This window comes from Pteropus vampyrus, unplaced genomic scaffold (genome assembly GCF_000151845.1).
Source record: "Pteropus vampyrus isolate Shadow unplaced genomic scaffold, Pvam_2.0 Scaffold15, whole genome shotgun sequence".
Lineage (NCBI taxonomy): Eukaryota > Metazoa > Chordata > Mammalia > Chiroptera > Pteropodidae > Pteropus > Pteropus vampyrus.
The window spans coordinates 8,420,644-8,444,803 of record NW_011888796.1 but is presented as its reverse complement, the minus strand read 5'-3'; the positions used below and the strand labels follow the sequence as shown (position 1 = coordinate 8,444,803).

Here is a 24,160-nt window from a genome sequence, read left to right as displayed (position 1 = left end):
CACTGTCCGGAGGCTTGCAAAGAGTAACTAGTGCCAGTGGGGTGCCAAGCACTGTTCTAGGAGTGGGAGACACAAAGGGGAAAAGATCTTTTCCAAACCTCAAGATATGCACAGTTTAGTGGGAAGACAGCCAGGCAAACACATAATTATACCATGGTGTGATATCATATTGTCATCATCAGAGGAAGGTGGAGTGGAAATGGATCAGAAGAATTCCTAATCTACTTTTGAGAAGCAGAGAAGGCTTTGTGTGAGGGAAAGAGTAGGGGCAACCTAGAGCTGAGACTTGGAAAGAAAATAAAAGCTTCCAAGGCTATATGGATCAAGTCGGAAGAGAACCGTTACCAAGGGCTTTGCGGCATCATGCTGTATTTAAGGCACTGGCTGTATTACCAAACATCAGGCACTGGTTTCCCAAGTCCCACTTCTCTACAATCAGGGCACTCCAAAGTCGTTACTTTAGAATTTGATCATTGCTTCCTTTGAATCCTCACCAAAACCTCCTTAAGAATAGGTGCTTTTTAAAATGTGACTTTCCCCTTTTACATCCCACCTCACCCTCAGGCACAAATATAGTGCCTTTCCCAATTAGCACTAAATAATGGGAGTAAAATGGGAAACAAAAGTTGGAAAGTAGCTGGGCCAGATTGCGGAGAGCCTTCAGTATCAGGCTAAGGAATCTAGGCTTCACATGATAGTGGAAGTGAGAATCTGTTGACTAGAATTTCAAAGACAGTTCAGAGCTAGAAATATGGTTTAGGCCATCATCAGCATGCTGGTGAAGAATTAGTTGAAAGCAGCTAAGTGGTAAACCTCTCAGAGAAGACAGAACCGAAAAACGGAAGACATTAGGGCTGCAGATAAAATCTTGACGACACCACAATTAGAGAGCAGACTTAGAAAAACCTATCTTAAAAAAACCTATCTAAAGCTTCAGCTTCCACATCTGTATGTGGTTACTAATAGCACTACCTGGTCCGGTTGCTGTCAGCATTCATTGAAATAATGCAACAAAAGTGCTTAGCAGAGTGCCAGGTACAGAGTACTTAATAAATATTACTCTTCATTATTATTATTAAGTAATATAAAAGAATGATCCTCTTTTTTTGTTGTTGTTGCATCGGAATAAAGTCAACTGATGTCCGAATACTAATTGTTAATATATGCGTTGATGATTTGTTGCCTGGTAACTATGAATTTTTGGAGTGACAAACTCATTTCAATGTTTTCCTTTTAATTTAAATGAGTATTTCTTAAAATTCATTTTTAAAGGAACCCCCTACTGAGTTGTAGAATCTCAGGCACAGCAGGGGTATGCTACTATTTTTAAAAAGCCAGTTAACAATTGTTATAATTTTATACTTATCCTGCTAATTATGGCTAAGACAAACCACAGTTTGTCCATGACTGTGCAAACAAAGAAGCCTCAACACCAAGAGGCAAGTTACTTGCAAATTTGCATATTAATTACTGTTTACTGCCTTTGAGCCTGTGGCTGATTCCTTCTAACAAAGAGCACAACGTATACAGTGGCTTGGATTGTCTGAGATGACCTGAAATGCAGTCTGCCACTCTCTGAGCAGGCAAAGAGAAGGCCACTATGTTTCCTAGTGGTGAAATGACCAGAAGGAAACTGCCCACACCCCTGGCTCAAGAGATCTTCATGTGAAGAACCATAAAGATTTCTGAGATGCATTTTAATAAAAAATAACAGACAACAAAGGTGGTCCTAGAGATTGTCACTCAAATAAGACCATCTTTGGCTTTGACATATTTTGGAGCAATATTATTCTTGACATGTGCTATATACAATGTGAAAGAGAATATATTGTTTTTTTGCGCTTTGAACTATTACTCATATATTATAATTAAACTGTGGTCACAGTGCCCCAGAACAGAATATTTCTAAGGCTCAGGAATCTATTTTCTTTCCTGGGTTCTGGCACCAATAGCCAAAAGGACAGGGTGCTCTGGAGGGAGACACCCCAAACTCAGTCCTGTTTTCTCCTGATGGTGTTGGATGAATTGAGACACTCTTAGGTATAACTTGGGAAGAGAAGTCCGGTGTGTATTGGAGAATTTTAACTTGGTTGTAATTGGAGACAAAAATCACATTCATTGATTTAAAGACACTATGTCTGAAAGAAACTCTTTGTGCTCATAATTGAAAAAAAGCAAAAGCAGCCTCCTTTTGAGACAAAGTCCTGTCCAGCAAAACCCTTGATGGAGGCAAGAAGAAAATCAATGGAAAAATTTAATCCTGACTTAAGCATAATATATTATGCATGATAATCTTTAAATTAAAGGCAATCATATGAAAAAGCAGTAGCTGGTTTACAAGGTGACTTCAGCTTCCTGTAGTTGTATAAAAATGTTTAGGAAGTACAGGAGTGTAAAAACAGAACAACTTCTTTCTGTTTTTAATTTCCAGAATAAGATATGTACTTTCACATAATGTCTCAATACCCACTTCTTGGGAAACTTCACAGTAATATAATAGTAAAAAAAAATAAAGATAGCTAACAGTTATCGAGTGCTTATTATGTTCTAGGCAATTAATATGCATGATCTCATTTAATCCTCTCAGTGAGGTAGGTTATATATTTTTTTATCCCCATGAAAACAGCTGAGGAGACTGAAGCTCAGAGAGATTAAGAAACTTGCCCGAGATCACACAAAGTAGAAAGAGGCAGAGCTGGAATTTAAACCCAGGCAGTCTGACCCCAGGCCACCACGTCATGCTGCTTTTCATTTTATGCATTAGGAAACTGTAGTTTATTTTACTAATGCCCCAAATGGTGTTGTAAAGTCAGGATTCTATCCTTTTCTAGCTTTTTGAGCTCCAAAACTCATTGTTTTAATATTCTTCCACACTACTTCCCTTAATTGAAACTGAGAGTTTGATTTAAAATATCCCAATATCTTAGAGCAGAGGTTAGTAAACTCTAGCCTGTTTTTGAAAATAAAGTTTTATTGGAACACAGCTTTGCTCACTTGTGTTAAGTGTTGTCTGTAGCTGCTTCTGTGTTACAACTACAGAGATGAGTAGCTGTGACAGAGTGTAAGGTCTACAAACCTAAAATATTTACTACCTAGCTATTTACGGAAAAAGTTTGTTGACTTGTGACTTACAGGCAACATTTCATTTGTTTTTTCCTACATAACCTGTGGCCCAAGTCTTCAGGAGCAGCAGCTTTGAGCAAGAGAATTGGTGTAGTGATGGCTAGCCCGGTTAACTCTGCTTATTTTACATCTGAGAGATCGTCTGAGACCATGAGAAGTGGCCAAGTGAGCACAAAAACAGAGACTAAGGGTGGCTTGTTATTGGTATTTGGTTTTTCCTCCTTAATTGTCCCAGAATTCCAAGAAATAACTATTTCCTTTTGTAGTCCCAGGACACTGAAACAGCCAGAGGTATAGTGGACACATGGTAGATAATTACTGAATTAATAGTCAGAAGTATCTTGCAATTAGTCCATGAATTCTGTCTTCAGTCAGTGTCTGGGATGGAGTTCGAATTCCTTGATCTGGCTGTTATGATCCTCTTTCCTGCTCCTTCCTCCACCCCTATGTACCATAACTCATTTGCCTATACAACACTTTCTACTTTTTTCAAGAATTAACTCCTGACCATTTGACCATTCAGGAAGATCAGGTTTGCTAGGTGGGCCAGATCACAGATGGCTTTGGAAGAGGACTCATGTGTGATCAAAATGATGCTTATGATATGCAAAAGAACATGTAGGGGAGTGAGACTAGAGGGTAGGGACCAATTAGGAGTTTATTTGAGGTGAAAATTTTGTAGACAAGGGCAATGAGAATAGAGAGAAAGGGACAAATTGGAGAGATACAAAAAGAAGCATCTTCAGGAATTTCATCAGTTAGTGGTCTGAGGGATGAAGAAGAGGAAAGAGTAATAAAATAAGAATTTTAGTATTAGGACTAGTAGATTGTGTTGTGATTGGTAAAAATAGATACTTTGGGAAGAGAAGCAGGATAAAGGGGTGAGAGAAAGTGAAGGGTATCTGGGAATAAGATTGGGAATATCCTTGTGATATTTTAGTGGCCTATATGGGATAGAACATGTGGCATTAGTGTCAATTTTGAGGGGAAGACTAGCAATCTTGACTTAATAAAAACTGACAAACTGACTTGTTCATTCATTCACTCAATAAATGCTTATTTGAGCAAACACAGTGTATCAGACAGTTCTAGGACCTTGGGATATATTGGTAAACAAAACAAAGATCCCTGCTTTTGTGGAGCATGCATTCTCCCAAGAGAGACAGGCAATAAATAATGAATGTAATAAATAAGCAAATTGTATAGTGTAATAAGGTGTGAAGCGCTATGGAAAAAAAAGACAAAGTAAGGTAGGGTAAGGTGGCTGGAGGCTATGGCAGCAGGCTGATGGCCTTTGCAATTTTAAAGATGATCCCAGACAATGCCTAGAGCTTTTTTTCTATGATAAGTGGTTTGTTATTTATCTTCTGACCAAAGTAACAGAAGAAGAAATTGTAGGGCATTGGCTAATGTGTGATATTTTAATATAAAGATTCTTCTGTATGCCACATCTGGATGCAATTTGGAAAAAAGGGAAACTTCTCGTGGTTCCCATTTCCTGAATGAGTAGCACCTCGATGAAATTCAGATGAGTTGAGGCTGATAATTTTCAGCAATTTAAATGTCATTGCCTTTCCTCAAAGGAAGAGCCTTGTTTATAAACAGCTGGGTTAATAGAAAGTGCAGCCTCATTATTCATATTCTTCTGATAGGCTCCCAATCAGAACACATGGAGTAGAAAAAATCACAGATGACTGAAACACAATAATCTAGCTTTGGGTTTTAGTTCTTTGTGATGACATGGGGGAAAAGTAAAGAGCTAATTTTATTCTTTCTTGGAAGACACATTGGACAGAAAGACAAACTTTTTGTAAAGACCAAGGATTTGGGCAATTACCTAGTGATGTCTAGGAACATAGACCTTATGTGTCTGCATTCTTCTCCCCTTGGGTTATTATCCAAGTCCCCACCTGAGTCACATAAACAGCTCTCAGTTTCCTATATTCCTTCAGCATAGTCTGGTGTGCCAAAGATCCCCTTTAATTTCCTTTGCCCTCCATTGCCAAGCTGCCAATTTAGGGTCTTCAGAAGGTGGAGTATATTTAAAAAGGAAGGAAGGAGAAAAGGGAGAGGTGACGTGATTTGGACAATGTCAGAAGACACAATTGGTATATGAGAGTGGAATATGTTGTAATTCTAAAATAACCTCACCTCTATTAAATTAAAAACAGAGAAACTTCGTTCTTGCTATGGAAATGAGCTGAAAGGGGAAGGAAAAGGTGTGTGTATAAGCTTTGGGCTTTTTTTCTGCCTTGCTTTTTCTAAGCCAGTGAAAAATCCCCCAGGTGCATGGTACAGAATGACACATAAAGGACACTCATTGTGCAGCAGAACCAGGTTTCCCTCCCTTTGAGTTGACTGAAGCAGCTGTAGCCACAGCAGTCGGCAGTTGGCTTCCTGGGATGAGCCCAGCGTCAGTCACAGTGTATTTGCGTCTGTCAGGTACATGTTCAGTAGGACGGAGGGTTTGGAGTTTAAACGGTTTTTAATGTAAATCTTTCTGTGCTCAGAGAGGTGGTGTCATGTGCACCCATCTGTGAAAGGAAGCATTTTCAGTTAGAAGAGCCCTCGCCAAAGTAATATCCTTAGTGGAAATGGCATTTATTTAATATGTTAGCAATTTCTACCCCTTGCAGCTACCCAATTCAACCAACATTCATTAAACTCCTAGTAGGACACTGTGAGGTGCTATGGACTATCATGAAGGAGTAAACTCAAATGATGACAATGCAAAATCAAACCATTGTACAAGCATCTCATAGGAACTCCATTACTGGAAGCAATGAGAAAGAATAAATCCCTGATCAGTGATACCCCTGCCATTCCTCATGCTCATACGTACACACAAACACACATATGTGCTCAGGTAGAAATGCCCTCTAGAAAGGCTTAAAAATGCCCAGGGCTTTTTACAGAGTGCCAGTTGGCCTGGCTAAGACCCCATGGTGTCTACCTCACTGATGAAATGCTGATTAAGCTGTTTGTGCTCCATAATGAAACAGTGGGCCATTCTCTGTTTCTTGTCAACTTCAAACAGGCCGGGATGTCTGAGTTTGTTTTAACTCTACACACCCCACATGTCTTTTGTCTTTATCAGACTTTATTCTTATCTTTTCAAAACTGGAACTGTTTCTCTTTTTCTCATTTCCTCATATTTTCCTAAAAGACACAAACTTACACAAGATGTTTCTGAAAGTGGAGCAGACAGGAAAAGCACCCAAATTTTGGTTTGTTTCTGAATATCTATTTATAGAATTTTCCAAAGTTGATCTTTTGGTGTGTCACAGACAGGGGATTTCATCTCAATCTACCTTGAAAGGTGATTGAATTAAACAAGCATTTTTGTGAGTATCTGCTTTATATCTGGCTTTGTTTTGAGGGAGTTAGTTATGAAGCGGGATTTGTCCCTGCCCTTGAGGAGTTTAAATTTAATTGAACAAGAGAGGCAACAATAGTTAAGCCAAGAATTTACTTCTGAGTTTTTGAAGTCACATTCTTGGCTTCAGTGTTTCTATGTATCATGGCCAAAAGGGTCTGTTAGTTTTAATCTATGTAACATAGTAGATATAGTTGTTCACAAAAAACATCTCTCTAACCCAAATAAAGGGAACTTAGTCTAGGTGTTGGGGATGCTTCAACGTTCAAGCTAATTTGGTTTACCTAGTTCTTTTTCTAATAGTATTTTATTTCAGACACTATGGCTTTGAACATTGAGCAATCACTCAGTCCTGCCACTTGCTCTGAAAAGGTAAATCTGCATAGGGCATAGATTAAGCTCTCAAGGAGCTCACTGATAAGCTCAGTAGGTGAGACAAGACAAAAGGGAGAAAGTCATCGGTGCACAAAAACAATCAGAACCTTGGGACCAGTTACTGGGGTCTTGTCCTGAGAAGCTGAGAGAATTATTTCACTGCTTTTTCTTCTGGATAACTTCATCTCCCTACATCATTCTATACTGTAAGGACTGTGGGAAATGCTTTGCTCCCTTTGCATGAAAGGTGTATTCTATAAAGTCCATTGACAATTTTTGGATAAGTTTAGAAAAAAAAAAATTGATATCATCATCATCATCATCATCATCAAATCTAGCATAATAATATCTAGCATTTATTGAGAGCTTATTGTATACCTGGCACTAAACTAATGATGGGAATACAGCTCTAATCTATAATTTTGTTTTATATCTGCTGGTCTGCAAATTATCAAAGTATTCATTTCTAACTGGGACCTGTTTATGATCTGTTCATAACTGTTAACCTGAGTGATGAAGATTCATGATATCGTTCTCTCTACTTTTGTGTTTTAAAATTTTGCAAAATAAGAGGCTGTGCAAAAAAGGAAGGGGCTAAATAAACTTAATTAACATAAATAATACCTCAGATAAAAGATGAAGGAGAAGGAAGAAGGAAGTATTTACTATGTGCCATATCCTTCATATTCACTAACTGTGAATTAACTGGGAGACTATTTTATGAATAAGGCAACTGAGGCTCAGAGAGGTTTAAGGACTTTTTCAGGCAGTTGAACCCTGGTCAAAGCCTATGCTCCTTCCAATGCACCACATTGCCGTGCTGGTCCATGTGGTTTCTAAGGGCAGCATCCTTGTGTTTTATCTTGGCAGTCTGCAGTGCCAGTGGGTGAAACCTCAGTGCTACTCTTCAAAAGTCTCTCATACCTACTTATAGTTCAAAACCAAATACAATGTTCTGAAAACAATATGCCATGTATGCTTCAGGAAAAATTTCAAAACAGCATATGAAGAATCTCGAAGCAATGGCTAATGATAATTTTTATCTCATAGGAATGTCTTTAAATGTCCATTCTCTGTGTGGGTGAGTGCGCGTGCATGTATAACTTTTGGGACTTTGGGGTAACCAACATTTATTTCCAGATATTTCACAACCTCTCTATAAGGTTAGGTATAAGCCCCATTTTACAAATGAGAAAAACGAGAATGAGAGAGGTCAAAGTTGGCAACAGCAATGTATGGCGAGCACTACCGGGCGTGGGTTGTGGTGCAGTTGGAGTTCAAATCCAAGCTGGCCTGACTGACCCCAAATGTATATCCTTTCACCACATCAGAAAGTGCTATGTTAGAATCGTGTTCTTTCTCCTGTGGAGATAGCTTCTATTACAGGCAAGAGCAGGTCAACTAAATTGCTCCATAGGGCCCGGGATGGGAAAGAGTTAGGTGCAACAAAATGGCAGTGTTTCTTCATCATGAGGCAAAACTCCTTCGACTTTGAATTCAGTCTGCACGGCCCAAACTGAACAGAAGCGAATTGTCCCATCTGTTGACAAAACCAGCCTCCCCAACTTCAAAGAATCCCAGCTCTGGAGAGAAAGCCCCCCGGGGTGCGGAGGGAGATGGAAACCGAGGCCCTAGCCCTCGCATCAGCGGCTTCAGCTTCTGGGGGGCTGCAGCCGCATGCAGCCACTGCCTCTCATCCTGGCTGACTTCTCTTTGAATCCAAGGGTCTTCACCGCCCAACCCCCAGCCTTCCGCTTAGCCCAAACATACCCAGGGCCCAATTTCTGTTTGAAGTGGACGTGCTACTCTTCACACGGCTGGCTGGGGAGGCGCAATGGGATTAGAGGAAGCGCCCCCCGTGGGGTGAGGCCACCTAAGCCTCAACCGGCGGTGAGCGCTTTGTGTCGCTCACGGGGGTGATAATGGCATTGGGGCTTTTCTACAGGGATCCCTAGGCCCCCCAGGGATCTTAATTAAAGTGGCTTTGTGGGCCTTGGGGGCAAACATGGGCCCAGAACTCCGTGTGGGAGCTTGAGTTCGTGGTTCTGCTTCTGCCGTCCTCAGAGGCTAGGTTCATAGGAGCAAAGGAAGTAGAAGAACTGGACCGGTTGTCTAAATCCTAAAGCAAAAGCTTCTGCTTTCATGTTAATAACCATGTTAAAGACAGTACCTCAGTCATTTCTCTTCGCTGGTGTAGAAATGATCCAGAAACCATACTGGAAATTGCTTGTAGTATCAAGAGTTGGAGTGATGCTTTCAGGAGTGATGCTTTCTCTTTCTCCTTTCTAAGTATATTCTGAGGAAAAAGGTAATAGATCTGTAAGGTAGTTATCTTTAAGTTTAAATATATATGTTAGTGATTACCTTTCAATGAATGATATTTAGATGAAAATTTTGAATTATTTTGCTATAAAGCAAGTATCTCACAGATATTTCAAATGTAGCTTTAATGAGAGTAAATTTAAAAAAAGAATAAAAAAGTAAAAAAAACAACTTAAGTTTTATAAAGGTCAGTAATTTTTTGATTTTATTTGATTATGACATTTTGAATATAATCATAGAATGTACTTGCTTTTAAAATATTATTCTGCAAATTATGGTAGTTGTCTCTTAATATGGAACTATATATGTATTTGGAAGCGTATATAGTTATATATCTGAATATACATATATATCACACACATGTATGTATGTATTATTTAATTAGTGCCAGTTTACCTCCTAGATTCTAAGCTCCACGAAGGTAGGACTATGTCTGATTTGTTCACCATTGTATCCCTCATGCCTGGCATGTATTAAATTCTAAAATGTCTGTTAAATAAATGATTACGAAAAGAGGTGCAATGTTATAATGATAGTATATATTTGTTTTCATCCTATAAGAATGTCTGGTTTAAAATGTTTTTCTTATTAAAAAGACTCAAGTTATAGATTTAGATTTTGTTATTTTGTTTATCTACAAAGAGATACGAAGATGTTCTATGGAGTATCAAATCAGATGTGCCACAGTTCACCAGTTCATGATATTGAGAATTTCAGGTAAATGAGACCAGTTCCAATAAACTGTAGTAAGAACAAAATCTACCAAATACAATTGTTTAAAGAGGCCACTTGTCTTTGAAACACTTTTAAATTTTGCCAGAGGATGAAGTAATATTAATCATTTTTGGGTATTAGTACCAGGGCATGTCCTTCTAGGGTATTTGCATAATTGGTGTACAGCGCCTTCCATTCCTAAATAGGACCAGCGGAAATGGCAGAGCTGAGGGACTAAAGTTGGTGTAGAAATCAGTGATTAAGACTGTGGGGAATGCGAGTCGCTCCCAGATAAACTCGAGTGTTTGTAACACATGGCGCGCTGTATAGGGAAGCCTGAACTTCCTGAAGAACCCGCCCCCAAACTTCATGGAATCACCTTGTGCTTCCTAAAAAGAAACCTGTTGACAGGGAACCTCTGTCAACGCTAAAACAGAGTTAAAGATAACCTTCCCTTCCAGGAATAAGGATGTGTTTGGTTGTGCAGAAGTCAGTGAGGGTGTAAGAAGCTGTTTCATACACAGCCTTGCAAACAAGACCAGCATTGTCAAAAGTTTGCTGTTTCCGCTCTGCCCTAAAAAGATTTTTAAAGTGGTCAGGGCCATGATGTTGCCCAGTCTTCTACCAACTTTCGTTTTTCTTGATCTTTTGTTTCAATGTCTGCTTTCTTTTCCCTATGTGCTCACTGAAGCCAGATTGTGGGGGTCAAGCTATAATTACTTTATATATGACGTTTAATTCACTGTGTCTCTTCTGGCATTAGATTCAAATGGGCTTTGATGTCTGGCTCGAGCTTTGATCCTAGACCCTCAAATGGTGGTCATCACCCCAACTCAAAGGATTGCCCTTTATTTTTTTCCCTCCTATTCGGAGACAGCTTTTCCCAATTACATCATTTGTGTTTGTTTGGCCATAAAAGCTGCAAGGCATCATTTTGTTGCTTTGCTCTATAGCAAAACGTGCAATTGATGCTCTTTACTTTGCTTGGCTTCAATAGAATGTTCACTGCTGGATAAGGCATTTGTAGAATGATACTCAGACTTTGATGGGGATGCTGTTAGGAGTTGTTCTACCCAAAGGCAAAGAGTCAGACTGTGTGATCTGAGGGATCCTTTCTGTCTCTGCCTAGGAAATATAGATATACAACTGCGATATATTCAGTCAAGACTCTTTTTCATGCTGGCAACTTTATCTTACTCTCCAGATCCTCCAGGCAGGAGATCCACCCCATCTTTAGTGCCATACTTTCTGAGTGTCATTAGCAGCTTTTCTGAGAAGACAGAGGCGTGGAGTCGGGGGTCAGGAGTTGGACAGCAAAAGAACTAACTAGAGCTGAGTAATACTAGAAAGGAGATAACAAAGTAGCATTGGTGGAGGAAGAAATGCCAACATTTGCCTTAAGAAGGAAAAGAAAGAAAAAATCAAAACAGAAGGAAGTGAGACCCCGTTGGCAGCAGAAGGGAGCAGTGAGCAGTGAACAGTGGGTTGATTATCTTCAACTGCCTTGTGAATACCTACAATCAAAACAAAGAATCAAAGAGGAAAGAAACCCAGAAGACTAGACTGCACTGAGAGGAGAAAATTTGGCTGTTGGGTTAAGATGAGAATAGGGACAACCCAACCAGTTACACTTAATCTGACGACATTGGGAGTTTTCCTGGAAAAACAATTACAGCATTGAGTTCCTTGCTTCTAACTTTATTTGACAGCTTGAGTTTGTTTTAACTGGCACATGAATGAACAGCATTATTTATTAATGTGTAATGGATGCTTTGGAATGCATAACTTTTCCCCCCCTATTTGTGACCATTTTATTGGTGGAACTATTTGAATACATTAATTTTAATATTTAAACTTGCTGGGAACACTTTTTCTTGGAGGTGTACAAGTTGTATGGCAAATGGTTTGCTTTGGACTAATGAGCCAGCTCTAAGTAGCATTTGGTGAAGAGACGGGTGGGAAGGTAGGGTGGTTTGAAGAAATAGCGACTTGTCTATCTTCTTTAACAAGATTTATTAGTGGTGTGTAAAAACATGTTTCAGCTTTCCCCCCCTCAACTATATAAATATAGTTGCTGATGTGTGATATAACACAGGCCACAATAATAGACTCCACCCAGCTAGAAGGAATCTAATTCAGAACTAGAAAGCAAGAAACTTGCCTAGGAATGAATAGAATGAGAAAATGAACGACAGAGGACATGGGTGAGTGGCATTTGGCAGACATTATCAGTTATTATTTTTTAGTGCTTTACTAAAATTGGGAGGAAAATTTAGTTCCTGTATTATCAAGTACAATGTTTGGCACAAAGTACACATACAGCATAGGTGACCTTTTGTATGCTGATGAACCCCTGAACACAATTCTATCTTTAGATCTAATATATAACCTTGTTAATTATGAATTACGGTTGTAGTTATAGTTCTTCTTATGTCCATGAGGGGCAGCAATGGGAATATCGATGGAGGATGGCAAGGGCACTCTTTTTTTTTTTTTTTTTGGTAAATGTTGACTTGATTCTATTTGTCTTAGATATTAAATAGGTACTATTTAGTTAGAAAGTATTTTAATCAAAAGATAATTTACACCAACCTAAATTTTCTTGAGTCTCTCTCTCTAGTGATCATCAGTTGAATGCGTGCAAAGGCACTGCCTTGAGTACAGTAATACAAAGAGAGTATTAGAATAGTCCGTGCCTCCAGGAAACTTTTATAATATAATTGGAAAAAAGAGATACACATTAACAGCTATGTACGTAGATGTATGTGTATATACCCAGATAAATAACTGTACAAATAACATTTGGTAAGAATCAGATAACTGAATTTCAGGGGAAGGAAGTGAACTAATTTTGGAGAGAAGGTTAGACCACACAGAGGGGAGAAATGTATAATTCATAGCATGGGTAAGCAGCTGGGCAAAGGTGTAAGAATCTGAAATAATGATAGAGGATGCACTCCTTCACACAACACTTTGCTTGAACTTCGGCCATTGTGACTTGCTTGATTTAGTTTCGCAGGCTCTTGCATATGTTGCTTTTTAAAACAGATGTACTTTTCCACAGACAAGTGGCATTTCCAAACCCCTATCCCACTGGAATTACCTGTGACCAGTGTCCCAAGCAGAGATGATTATACCACAAATGCTACTTCAGGGGGAAAGTTATAAATCCTTCTGGAGGGAAAAAAAAGCTACTCTCATATAACTCATACTATGTATGTGCCTGCCACATTGTAAGTGCACCCTCCCCCCACACACATATTATTCTATACTATATTTTATTACAATTCTTACAACCGGCATGTTTTAATAGCTCATTTTACCATCGAGGAAACAGAGGCACAGAGAGGTGAAGTTAACTTGCCAGTACCCCTAGTCTTGGCTGGAAATTTAGGATTCAGATTTAGGCAGTCTGGTTTCAGGGTTCAAGCTTTTGTGAGTGTAGACTAAATAACAATAAAAACTCGAACAAAAACCAAAGCGCGCACGCGCGCACACAGAAACCCGGAGCTAGTAAAAGGATTGCAACCGCTTGCTATACAGCGACATCCTCCTGCCTAATTTTAAATGTCTTCCCTAAGAAAATCAAAATAGCAACAAAACTGAGTTGAACCGTTTTAGAACAACACTGCTTTGTGCTTTGTAGTGCTTGCCTTTACGAAGTGGAGTCAAAAAATCCAACCTCACAGAAGTTGTCTTTGAATTCACTCGCGGTACCTTGCTTGGTAAGGTGAAAGAAACCTAAAGCAGTCTGAGTGGATGCGAACAGTGGATGTGCGGGGAAAGGGTTAAGATTGTGAGCTGCAACTCGGTCGAGTTTCAGAAAGTTCTCTTGGGAGCCCAACTGCGGCGTCCCTTCGCGGACCCTGCCTGCGAGGCCGGCTGTAACAGGATGCTGGGGCTGGAGGTGCTCGCCCGTTGCTTTGTGCGGTGGAAAAGAACCAATAAGGAGCGAGGCAAAAATTGGGTGCAGTAAACCCGAAAAGGGGGCGAGGGGACCCGCGGGAAGAGCGGGGGAGGAGAGAGGGAGGGGCGGGGAGGGCCGAGCTGGGAGGAGGCCGGCGCTGAGCGCGCAAGGCGCCCTGACAGACGAGGGGGAAGCCGGGGGGAGCCGGACTAGGAGCCGAGGGGCCGGCGCGGGGAGGCGGGCGCCAGGCGGGGGTTTGCCGGGCCGCCGCGCGTGACGTAGCGCGGGGCAGGGCGTTATCAGCTGCGGGGCCGGGGCGAGCGACGCGAGGCGCACCGGACGACGCCTCTCTGGCCCGGACGGCTCCAGCCCGCGGCCGCGCGTGACTCCTGAGCGCTCCTGGCCGCCGCCCCCGCCGCTGTGTCCAGCCGCCGGGAGGCATGAGCCCGCAGCCTTAGCGCCCTGCTCCTCTGCCCCGGCGGCCCGGCTGCGGTGACGGGTGCTCGCTGCAGGGTTGGGGGCCATGAAGCCGAGTCCCGCCGGGACGGCGAGGGAGCTGGAGCCGCAGGCACCACCGGCCCGGGGCGAGCAGCGCGCGGCGGAGCCCGAGGGGCGCTGGCGGGAGAAGGGCGAGGCGGACACAGAGAGGCAGCGCACCCGGGAGCGGCAGGAGGCCACGCTGGCTGGGCTGGCGGAGCTGGAGTACCTGCGCCAGCGCCAGGAGCTGCTGGTCAGGGGCGCCCTGCGCGGCGTTGGGGGCGCTGGGGCCGCTGTGCCGCGCGCCGGGGAGCTACCGGGGGAGGCGGCACAGCGCAGCCGCCTGGAGGAGAAGTTCTTGGAGGAGAACATCTTGCTGCTGCGGAAGCAATTGGTAGGTCGTGCCAGGAGGTGGGGGCGCGCTGTCCCCGCAGAGGGTCTGGGAGTTGGGCCGGTGACCTGGGGTGGGCGCGAGGGTGCCTCTGGCTGAGGAAATTCTCGCGGTTCCTAGAACCCCCATCCCGTGCCTCCTTGACCCCCCATTCCCGCGTGTGCCCGCGGCGCGTGGGCTGGCGTGTGCCTGCTTTGTGTCAGGTGAGGGGCTGACGACCCCGCGCAGACTGCAGGAGGGGGTGGTGGCTCTCCCGCTCTGCCTTCGGGATTCTTAGAGTGGCCTGGCTGTAACCTTCAATCTCTCTAGGTAGACGAATACCTACCCTCTCCCCGGTTTCCAAAGCTCTCATTTAAAATGCCTTTTCACTTGGAGGTGGTCTTAGCTCCATGTCCTCCCGTCGAGAGGGGACAAAAGCCGAAGAGGGGGCTTGTGGTGTGGTTAACTGTCCAATGGTGAATTTTACGATTACACGGAAGCGCACGTAGGAGCCCTGCCCCTCCCAGGGTTCTCCCCAGCATGCCAGCTTTTGCCTGGGCTGCTGTTTAATTTCAAATAGAAGCCCTTTGTATAAGGCAGCTGAAACAGACGCAAATGATGGAAATTTGGCTGGAGAAAATGCCCCCTCCTCTCTCATATTTTATACGTACTGCCAGCTGTGACTGGTGATGGAGGTTGGACAAGAGAGAACCCGCTTTCAGGAAGCATCTATCTTATTGAATTTCTGTCAACATCTCAGTCATTCTATGCTATCTTCATTAATGAGGAAGAAAAAGAACTTTGGCGCTTAATGTATTGGTGAACAGCTTTTGACCCCGCCTAAAATAATGGCGGCAGCTTTGTTTCAGTGACCTCAAAAATGTAGTTTTGAAAACAGAAAAAAAAAAAACAAACCAAAACTAAAACTAAAGAACCTGGAAGAACAAAAACCTTATCTGACCATGTGATACTATCTGAAACGAGACACATGCTTGATACTGCCCCACCTACAATAAGAAACAGTGATGCTGTGTGGTTGTCAGGTGTTTTCTTGTATTATCTCTTTTCAGGTAATTTCCCTTTTTTTTGACAAAGTGCTTTACTGGTTTAGTTCATTTTGAGAAACTCATCCTAGCAAACAAGCATATGGTTTGTGTCCCCAAGCTTTTTAAGTCAAAGGACATGCAGGAGGAGCAATAATTCATATGCATATATTTTATAAAGATGTATATTGTACATTGTGGTTTGTACAAGACCTCTTTTTTTGGCATTTTACTGTTTCATTGTTGGCAGACCAGATTTGTATATAACATTGAGTTGGGCCAGTTCTTGCTGGTTATGCCTGGTCATTGACATAATTTGCATTGTCTTATACAATAGCAAATTTTTGTCTTCATGAATCTCAGGATTGTGAGTGGCACATTCCTGTTGTCCCCTGGAGAGGAGCAAGACAGCATGTCAGGAGAATTTCAGTCCAGTCAGTGTTTGTGGTACTATTTTCATTTGTAGACTTGGCATTCATGATTTGAACCAGATGCCTTTTTAGAGAGAGAGAGAGTGTGTGTGTGTGTGTGTGTGTGTGTGTGTGTGTGTGTGGCTTTTCTTGCAATAGGAAGCACTAGGTGGCGGTGTGAGTTAGCACTGCAAATCTGTCACCTTTGGAAACCCGAGTTGAGTTCAAATCATGATGGACTTTCCCTTGAGGGTTTTGAATTCTGCCAGCTCACATTATACTTGGCACTGGCTATAAGTATTGGTTTCTCACTTTCAAAGGCCCTAAGACTGATTAAACTCCACAAAGCAACTAATAGAAAACAAAGCTCTGCAGGACATTTGGCCAGAAAAATCTCACCTAAGTAAGATTATAGTATTTCGTAGGAAATCTCTTACACTCTTACTTCAAATTAAAGAGTCTACTGTGAAGTACTGTTTTGTAAAAAATTGGCTGCACACAGATTTTTATAAGAGCTTAGTGCATTTTTTTCTTATTCTTACCTATAAAAAGTAAGTTTGTATACATTAGTTGAAACTAAAAGCAAGTCTTGTTTTTATGAAGAAACTTTATCCCACCACAAAATGTGAGAAAGTAGAATAAAACATAGGACATATTCTTTAAGTTTTTCTTTTTATTTCAGGTCATCCAGTAAATTTTTGATTTTAGAAGATTTAGTGAACTCTCCAGATGGTAATTTGAAGACTTAGAGCATACTTTCTGGTTCTTTGTCACCCAAGTGTGTTCATTTTTCCTTTTTCCGTTTCTCTCTAATCAGAATTGTTTGAGGAGAAGAGATGTTGGTTTGTTAAACCAGTTGCAAGAACTTGACAAGCAGATAAGTGACCTAAGACTTGATGTAGAAAAGACATCTGAAGAGCACTTGGAGACAGACAGCCGGCCCAGCTCAGGTGAGTGTGTGAGTGTACAAGGACAGGATTCTGCACTCAGGAGTTTTACCTTGGCTCCTGTGCTTAACATTCCCAGACCTGGAGAGAATTAAAAAGCAGTCTGCTGTTCAGTTGCATGAGAGGAAACTACAACCTGACTACAAAATTTTTAATAATGAGATTGATCTGGAGTCCCCTGAGTTTGAAAATAAAAGCTTCTATTCAAATTTCTGGAAGAGCGGTCTTCCTTTGAAACTTGAGAAAGTCAGAACTGGGGTAGAAAATTAGTCACACTTCAACTTCCTGAGACCACTTCAAAAGTTTTTTTTTTTTCCTTTTAAACCATTTGGCTCCTTAAATAGATTTGTTTTCTCTTCAAGTTATTCTTTCTGAAATGTTCATGATAACGTTGAGGCTTTGACAGATCTAAGTCTATTTCTTTACTCATCTTTAATGATTGGGTCAAGGAGGAAGGTCAATTTGAGGGTGAGCGTAACTTTGAAATGTACCCATACTTACAGGCTCTTTGCTTTTTCTGAAGATTGCTTGAAATAAAACCGTAAAATCAGGACACTATGTCCAGTGAGCCAAAGTTGCTCCCCTGCAAAAGTCTCCCTTTCCTATCTTTTTTTGATTATTATACCTTTTCCTTTTAAGCACAAGTGTATATTATTGCTTGACATGATTAATTCTAAATGGTGTTTTTATTTGTAGGGTTTTATGAGCTGAGTGATGGGGCTTCAGGATCTCTTTCCAATTCTTCTAACTCGGTCTTCAGTGAATGTTTGTCCAGTTGTCATTCCAGCACCTGCTTTTGCAGCCCCTTGGAGGCAACCTTGACTATCTCAGATGGTTGCCCCAAATCTGCAGGTAAGACTTTGTAGAATTAATAGACATTTTTTAATTGGAAAGGGTCAACTATCCCTTAAAGGCTATCTAGCTTCAACTCCTTCTACTGATGAAAAACAAAGGCTCAGAGAATTTCATCAGCTTGCTACATTTACTTTCATGGTTGCATCTAGAACCAAGATGACCACTATTCTAATCCTCTTTGGATGCCACTTGGCCTTATAGTCTTATGGTAGCAAGATAGCTTATCTTTAAAAATCCTGTTCCAATGTTATAGGTCTTAAACTACGTTTCTGAGCCTTTGCGTAACAGACTTTGTTAGGCTTTGTTGAACTTGTTTACATTTTTTTTTTTGAAAACCACTTTGGATCTTCTTTCTTCTTCTTTTAATCATTTAAGGCTAAAGCTTACATTAAGTTAAATATCTCATTAGCCTGGCCAAGAGCTGCTTGGCACTTTAGGGAGCAGTGGCACTTCTGTGTTTTCCAGAATGCTTTGCATGATGACAGCTCTCTTTTTCTTTTAGCAGGTGGATGGGATGAGATCTCCCTAGGCCATGTGCCATCATTCCCCATTTTGGGCTTTCCTGGCAGTGATCTCCAGAGAGAATCGTGCTATCATTGGTACTGGAAGAGTTTTTGTATATCTGCCATGTGTCACACACTGTACTGGAAGCTCTGCATACATTTATCACCTTTGAATCCTCTCAACAGTTTTGCGGGGTGCAGGTGTTGTTAGATCCATTTTATGTATCAGAATACTGAGGCCTATTGAGGTTAGGTTAGGTGCGTTGTTTAAGGCCATGTAGCAAGTAAATAGCAAAGGCAGGATTCAAGCTCAGGGCTAACTGCCAGGTACCTGTTTTTCCACGATGCACAGAGAGTTCAGAAGTTGTGTTCAACCTTCTCATCAAACAGAGAAATTTGGTTTTATATGCCGTTTGTCAGAGGCTCCTCATCTGCTGAATGGCAGAATTGTTGCTGAAACTCAGACTCCTTCCTTAGTTCTGCTTTGTTTTGATTCCTCAGAAGAGCAGAGAAAATAAGGAGATTAGAGGAGCTCTAAGTGTTGGCACAAGTCCTTGCTCCCTTGGTTTGTCTGTGTTCTCTACTTGGGTATAAGGCTGAATTTTTGAGTCTGGGCAATGCAAACGTGACACCAAATAACTGAGGCTGCTAATTGGCTCGTGTCTTTGTATTTGTACAGTGTGTGTTGTCAGCAATAATCATTTGGGGAAGCACAGATCTGTGTTATCTAGAGTGACTGGGCCTCAAGTTTGTTGGTAATTGCCCCCCTTCACTCTGCGGATCTGGTTTCAGAAGGAAACTTTAAAACCCATTAAAGCACTTTGGTATAGGTTTTCCTTGAAGACAGATCCCTCCTCTCACAAATGCCACATCTTCACATAATTGAGACAGTTGGGCTAGGCCTTGGGATATCTGTCTTGTTCCTTAACTTCAGCAGGGAAAAGGGATGAATGGTGAAGTGTAGATAGGCCTTAGGGTAGTGGAGAAGGAGGGATGGTAAGGATGTTAGCTAGAGAGGTTTCTCCTTACAATAAGCTACTTATTGGGAGTGGCACTTTTATTTTATAATAACCTTTTCTTTACAAATGAATCGTATCATTTTTGGGTCTGGACTGTATTTTCCCCCAGACTGTTGATTGTCATTGAAGTTCCTGAAGATTTCCCTTAAAAACAACATAGAATCTGGCACATGGTTGGTTTTTAGAATCTGAGTGAATAAATGTACTGGAGGACACATTCAATAGTGATAAAAACTTTCACTTTCTCTAACTGAAGGTTATTAAAGGGATTTGAAATTTATAATATTCACCAAGGTTAGAGATCAAAATCATTTAATAAAGCAAGAAAACTTGATTTCATTGTATTTTCGCATCTATATTTTTGAGATGTGGAACATTTATTCATTAATATCACTATTCAATCTTTTAAAACTTTATCAAGAATGCCTTCCTATTTAAAAAAAGCACTGTTTGTTAGTGTCACTATTGAAAATATAGGGTGATTATTATTTAAATTTGATTAGTCTCTGTTGAAATTTGATTAATTTCCCTGACTTTTCAATTGATAGTTATATTTGAACATATATTGTTAAGAATTTGCTCTAAAAAAATATGAAATGAGGAGAAAGCCCACAGAAAGTACAGTTTATCTTAAATATTCTAAAGGAAAGCAAGGAATAGAACAGAGGGGAGAGTAACCTAGAGGAAGAATGACTCAGAAAACATTTATTTTTCCAGTTATAAATGCAGTAGATATTTTTTGGAAATTTAGAAAATAGAAAATGAAGAAAGTAAATATCGCTTGCTTTCTCACCACACTGAGATGCTACTATTAGCATCTGTGTGTGCTTCATCTCAGACTTTTTTCTTTGCATATATACAATTTTAACAAAATTATAACCACAGTGTGGCATTATATCATGATTTTCATTAGACTTTAAAGTGTTTCCCCATATTATTCAATAGTTTGAAAGCATTTTTAATGCTGAATATTTTTCTTTCAGAAGATATATCTTAAAATTTTCTTTGTTAAGTATTTTTTCCCTCATCCAGTAGTCCGAACTGTATGTGAAATAGTAGAGTAGCTTATGGTAATTTGTTGATTCTTTGGCATTCTCTCTCGACCCATAAATCTCTCTTCCTAGAAATTGGCCAGAGTCAAGCTGGTACTGACCAATTCATTTCTTGAGAGTGTACCTTTAAATGTTTTTCAGATCTCATAGGATGGTTGGACTATAAAGAAGGCCACTGTGAAGACCAGGCCTCAGAGACAGTTTGCTGTTCCCCCTCCACATCACAATTTAATCCCCTTGATGTCATTGCAGATGTGAATCCCAAGTATCAGTGCGATCTGGTGTCTAAAAACGGGAATGATGTCTATCGCTATCCCAGTCCGCTTCATGCCGTGGCTGTGCAGAGCCCAATGTTTCTCCTCTGCCTGACGGGCAACTCCCTGAGGGAAGAGGAGAGGTTGAGTAACCATGCCAGTGACATTTGTGTCCGATCTGAGCTGGACGGCATCAAGACAGACACTTCCTTACCATCTCCAAGCAGTTTGTGGTCTGCTCCCCATCCTTCATCCAGTAAGAAAATGGATGGCTACATTCTGAGCCTGGTCCAGAAAAAAACACACCCTGTAAGGACCAACAAACCAAGAACCAGCGTGAACGCTGACCCCACAAAGGGGCTTCTGAGGAATGGGAGTGTTTGTGTCAGAGCGACTGGAGGCATCACTCAAGGCAATAGTGGGAACCTCAAGAATTCTAAACAGGCGTCTTTGCCCTCTGGTGGAATCCCCTCTTTGGACAATGGGACATTCTCCCCACTGAAGCAGTGGTCGAAGGAATCAAAGGCAGAACAACTGGAAAGCAAGAGGTTGCCCCTGCCTGAGGGCTGCCCCCCTGGAGCTGCCGCTGAACTTCAAAGCAAGCATCCGCCCAAAAATGTCAAGTCAGCCTCCCAGGAACATGCTCGGTGTCCCACCACTGTGACAGGGGAGTCCCCTAAAGAAAGCAGTCAGATCCCAGCTTCCTCACCAAAAGAGAGCCCTGGTAGAGCCCTCGTCCCACTGCAGGAAAACAAAGTTGTCCAGCCACCACTGAAAAAGATGGCGCAGAAAAACAGCCTGCAGGCCGTCCCTCCAGCGGTGCCCCCTCCTGCCCCTTCTGTACTGCTGTCCTCAGCATTTCCGGTGGAAGAAAGGCCTGCCCTGGATTTCAAAAGCGAGGGCTCTTCTTCACAAAGCCTGGAGGATGGGCCTCTGGTGAAGGCTCACTTCGTCCCAGGCCAGCCGCCTGGCGTCAGGCCTCACCGGGGTACCAGGACCATGGCTGTCCCCAGGGGCTCAGCCCTGAAGCACAGGGTCCAGGCCCTCCACGGCCCGGACGGCGCCTTGCCCACCGTGAGGGAGAAAACCCGGGCGCCCAGCAAGAAGTGTCGGTTCCCCGACGACGTGGATACAAATAAGAAACTCAGGAAGGCCTCAGCCAAGGGGAGGAAGGGCGGGGGCGGCCACGCCGAGGCGGGTTTCCCCAGCCGGCCGCTGGGCGCTGCCCACCGGGCGGGGAGCAGGGTGCACGGCCACGGCCGGGAGGCCGTGGTGGCCAAGCCCAAGCACAAGCGAACTGACTCGCGGCGCTGGAGGTCGGCCGCCGAGATGTCCTACGAAGAAGCCCTGCGGCGCGCCCGGCGGGGCCGGCGGGAGAGCGCGGGCCTGTACCCGGCCGCGGTGGCGCTGCCCTACGCCAGCCCCTACGCCTACGTGGCCAGCGACTCCGAGTACTCGGCCGAGTGCGAGTCCCTGTTCCATTCCACCGTAGTGGACACCAGCGAGGACGAGCAGAGTAACTACACTACCAACTGTTTCGGGGACAGCGAGTCCAGTGTGAGCGAGGGCGAGTTTGGCGGGGAGAGCACGAGCACCAGCGACTCGGAGGAAAGCGGGGGCCTAATCTGGTCCCAGTTTGTCCAGACTCTCCCGATTCAGACGGTCACAGCCCCAGACCTTCACAACAACCCCACGAAAACCTTTGTCAAAATTAAGGCTTCACATAACCTCAAGAAGAAAATCCTACGCTTTCGGTCTGGCTCTTTGAAGCTGATGACGACTGTTTGAGTAACATCATTGGTGTAGAAATTGTTTTTTTCTTAGTGACCGAAGACAAGGTGGCGTCTTAGATTTTTGTGTAATTATTGCATAGAATGCTTTCCTTTTGTTAAGATAAAACCGAAGTAAATTATGTCTCTTCATATATGGACACTAGTGCCTTTAATGGAAGGTAAAGGATGTTTTGCTGGTTAGAAGTAAATATTGAGGTTTTAATGGTGGTGATAGTGATTGAATTTTGTGATATCAGCTGATTTTTATTTAAAATTTCTGAGCATCTGTGAAGGAACAGGTTTTGATGTTCAGGTCGTATTGAGATGAGACTTTCTGATCTGAAGGTCAGGTAGATGGAATTTTAGGACATACCTTTGCTTCTCGCTTCTTTGGGGCAGTGTCTCCACGAGGGCTTTCCTGTTTAGGGGCATCTCATACAATTGTGTGAAGTAGGTACGAGGGACGGTGTTATTTTATGTAATTTTTTATATAGTCTACATTTCTCAGATGTACTCCCATTCTATTTTCTTCTCAGAACTGTTTGGTTTACTGGATTCAGAACTTGAAGACCAGACCCCAAATCCAGAGAGCTGGATAGGGAGGCTGGTACTACCTTAAAGGGATTCACTAAAACTTTTGCCACACTTGGTGCCTAGGCCCTGGTTACAGTAACCACTTCTAGGGCCCTTCGTTTGACATTTTGATGCCTTTCTCTTCCTCCCTAATTTGCAGCAGATCCAACCATTCCTCCCTTGGAAGACTTGCCTTTGGGATTAATTTTGGTCCTTGGGTACAGAGAAATTCACTCCTAATGAAATAACCCTTGGGCAAGATTCCAAGCCCAGAATTCCTCACTGAGTGCTGTGCCACCTAAGCATTGGTCCGAACATGTTAGTGCAATCTAGTCCAGATTGGACCACTGACCCTGTCTGGAAGGGCTTTAAAAAAAATTTTTTTTTTTTTTTTTGGTAAACAGTATTGTGTAAAATTGCCTTTTTTTTATACCAATATATGCATGTTTCGTGCATGAGTAGTATTTGTTTTGATATTCCTGTTGATGTTAAATTACTGTATGACATAAACAGTATGTGTTTTTATATATCATTGTGTAAATTTAATATAACATTATATACTGTAATAAATGATTTGTTTTACTGCTGTTAAGTTTGTTATTTGGATATAAAACCAGATGTTTACACCTGTAAATCTTGTACTGATTATTGCAGGATTTATAGTAGGTCTATTCTAACATTACGGTGTTATTTGCATCAATTAAGGCAGGTTTTAGGAGTATTCTTCCAATGGATGGTGAGTAATCCGATAAAGAAAAGCTAACCACTTCTTTGGAATAGTTAAGGTACTTCTTTAAAATTTAAAGTAAATTTGAAACATGTCTTCTACAGAAAATATTTCTGAGAAGAATTCCCTTCCTCTAACTTTTTAGTGTAAAAAATTTCCAACGTGGAAAAGTAGAAAAGATAGTAAAATAACCACATGTATAGCCACCACCTGGGTTCAACAATTGCTTGCTTTTCTCTATATGTTTATTAAGTTAAACCATATTGGTGGTTTTGTAGGTCAAGGACAGATTTTGGCAATCTTCCCTCTCCCTACCACACTGCTGTGCTATTTTAAAATAA

General features: G+C 41.9%; 1 protein-coding gene across 2 annotated transcripts; it reads left to right on the top strand.

Annotated features, from left to right (window-relative positions):
- The first annotated feature begins 14,099 nt into the window (after window positions 1-14,099).
- On the top strand, window positions 14,100-23,679 carry DACT1 (dishevelled binding antagonist of beta catenin 1). 2 transcript variants are annotated; one of them, XM_011384896.2, is made up of 4 exons: window positions 14,100-14,688; window positions 16,935-17,067; window positions 17,761-17,916; window positions 20,746-23,679. In XM_011384896.2, exons 1-4 carry the CDS (start codon window positions 14,341-14,343, stop codon window positions 22,533-22,535), a joined length of 2,427 nt encoding a protein of 808 aa, XP_011383198.1. In that variant the 5' UTR covers window positions 14,100-14,340; the 3' UTR covers window positions 22,536-23,679. The 2 variants fall into 2 exon arrangements, with proteins under 2 accessions (XP_011383198.1, XP_011383189.1); XM_011384887.2 differs by having other exon boundaries at window positions 20,635-23,679.
- The last annotated feature ends 481 nt before the right edge of the window (window positions 23,680-24,160 follow it).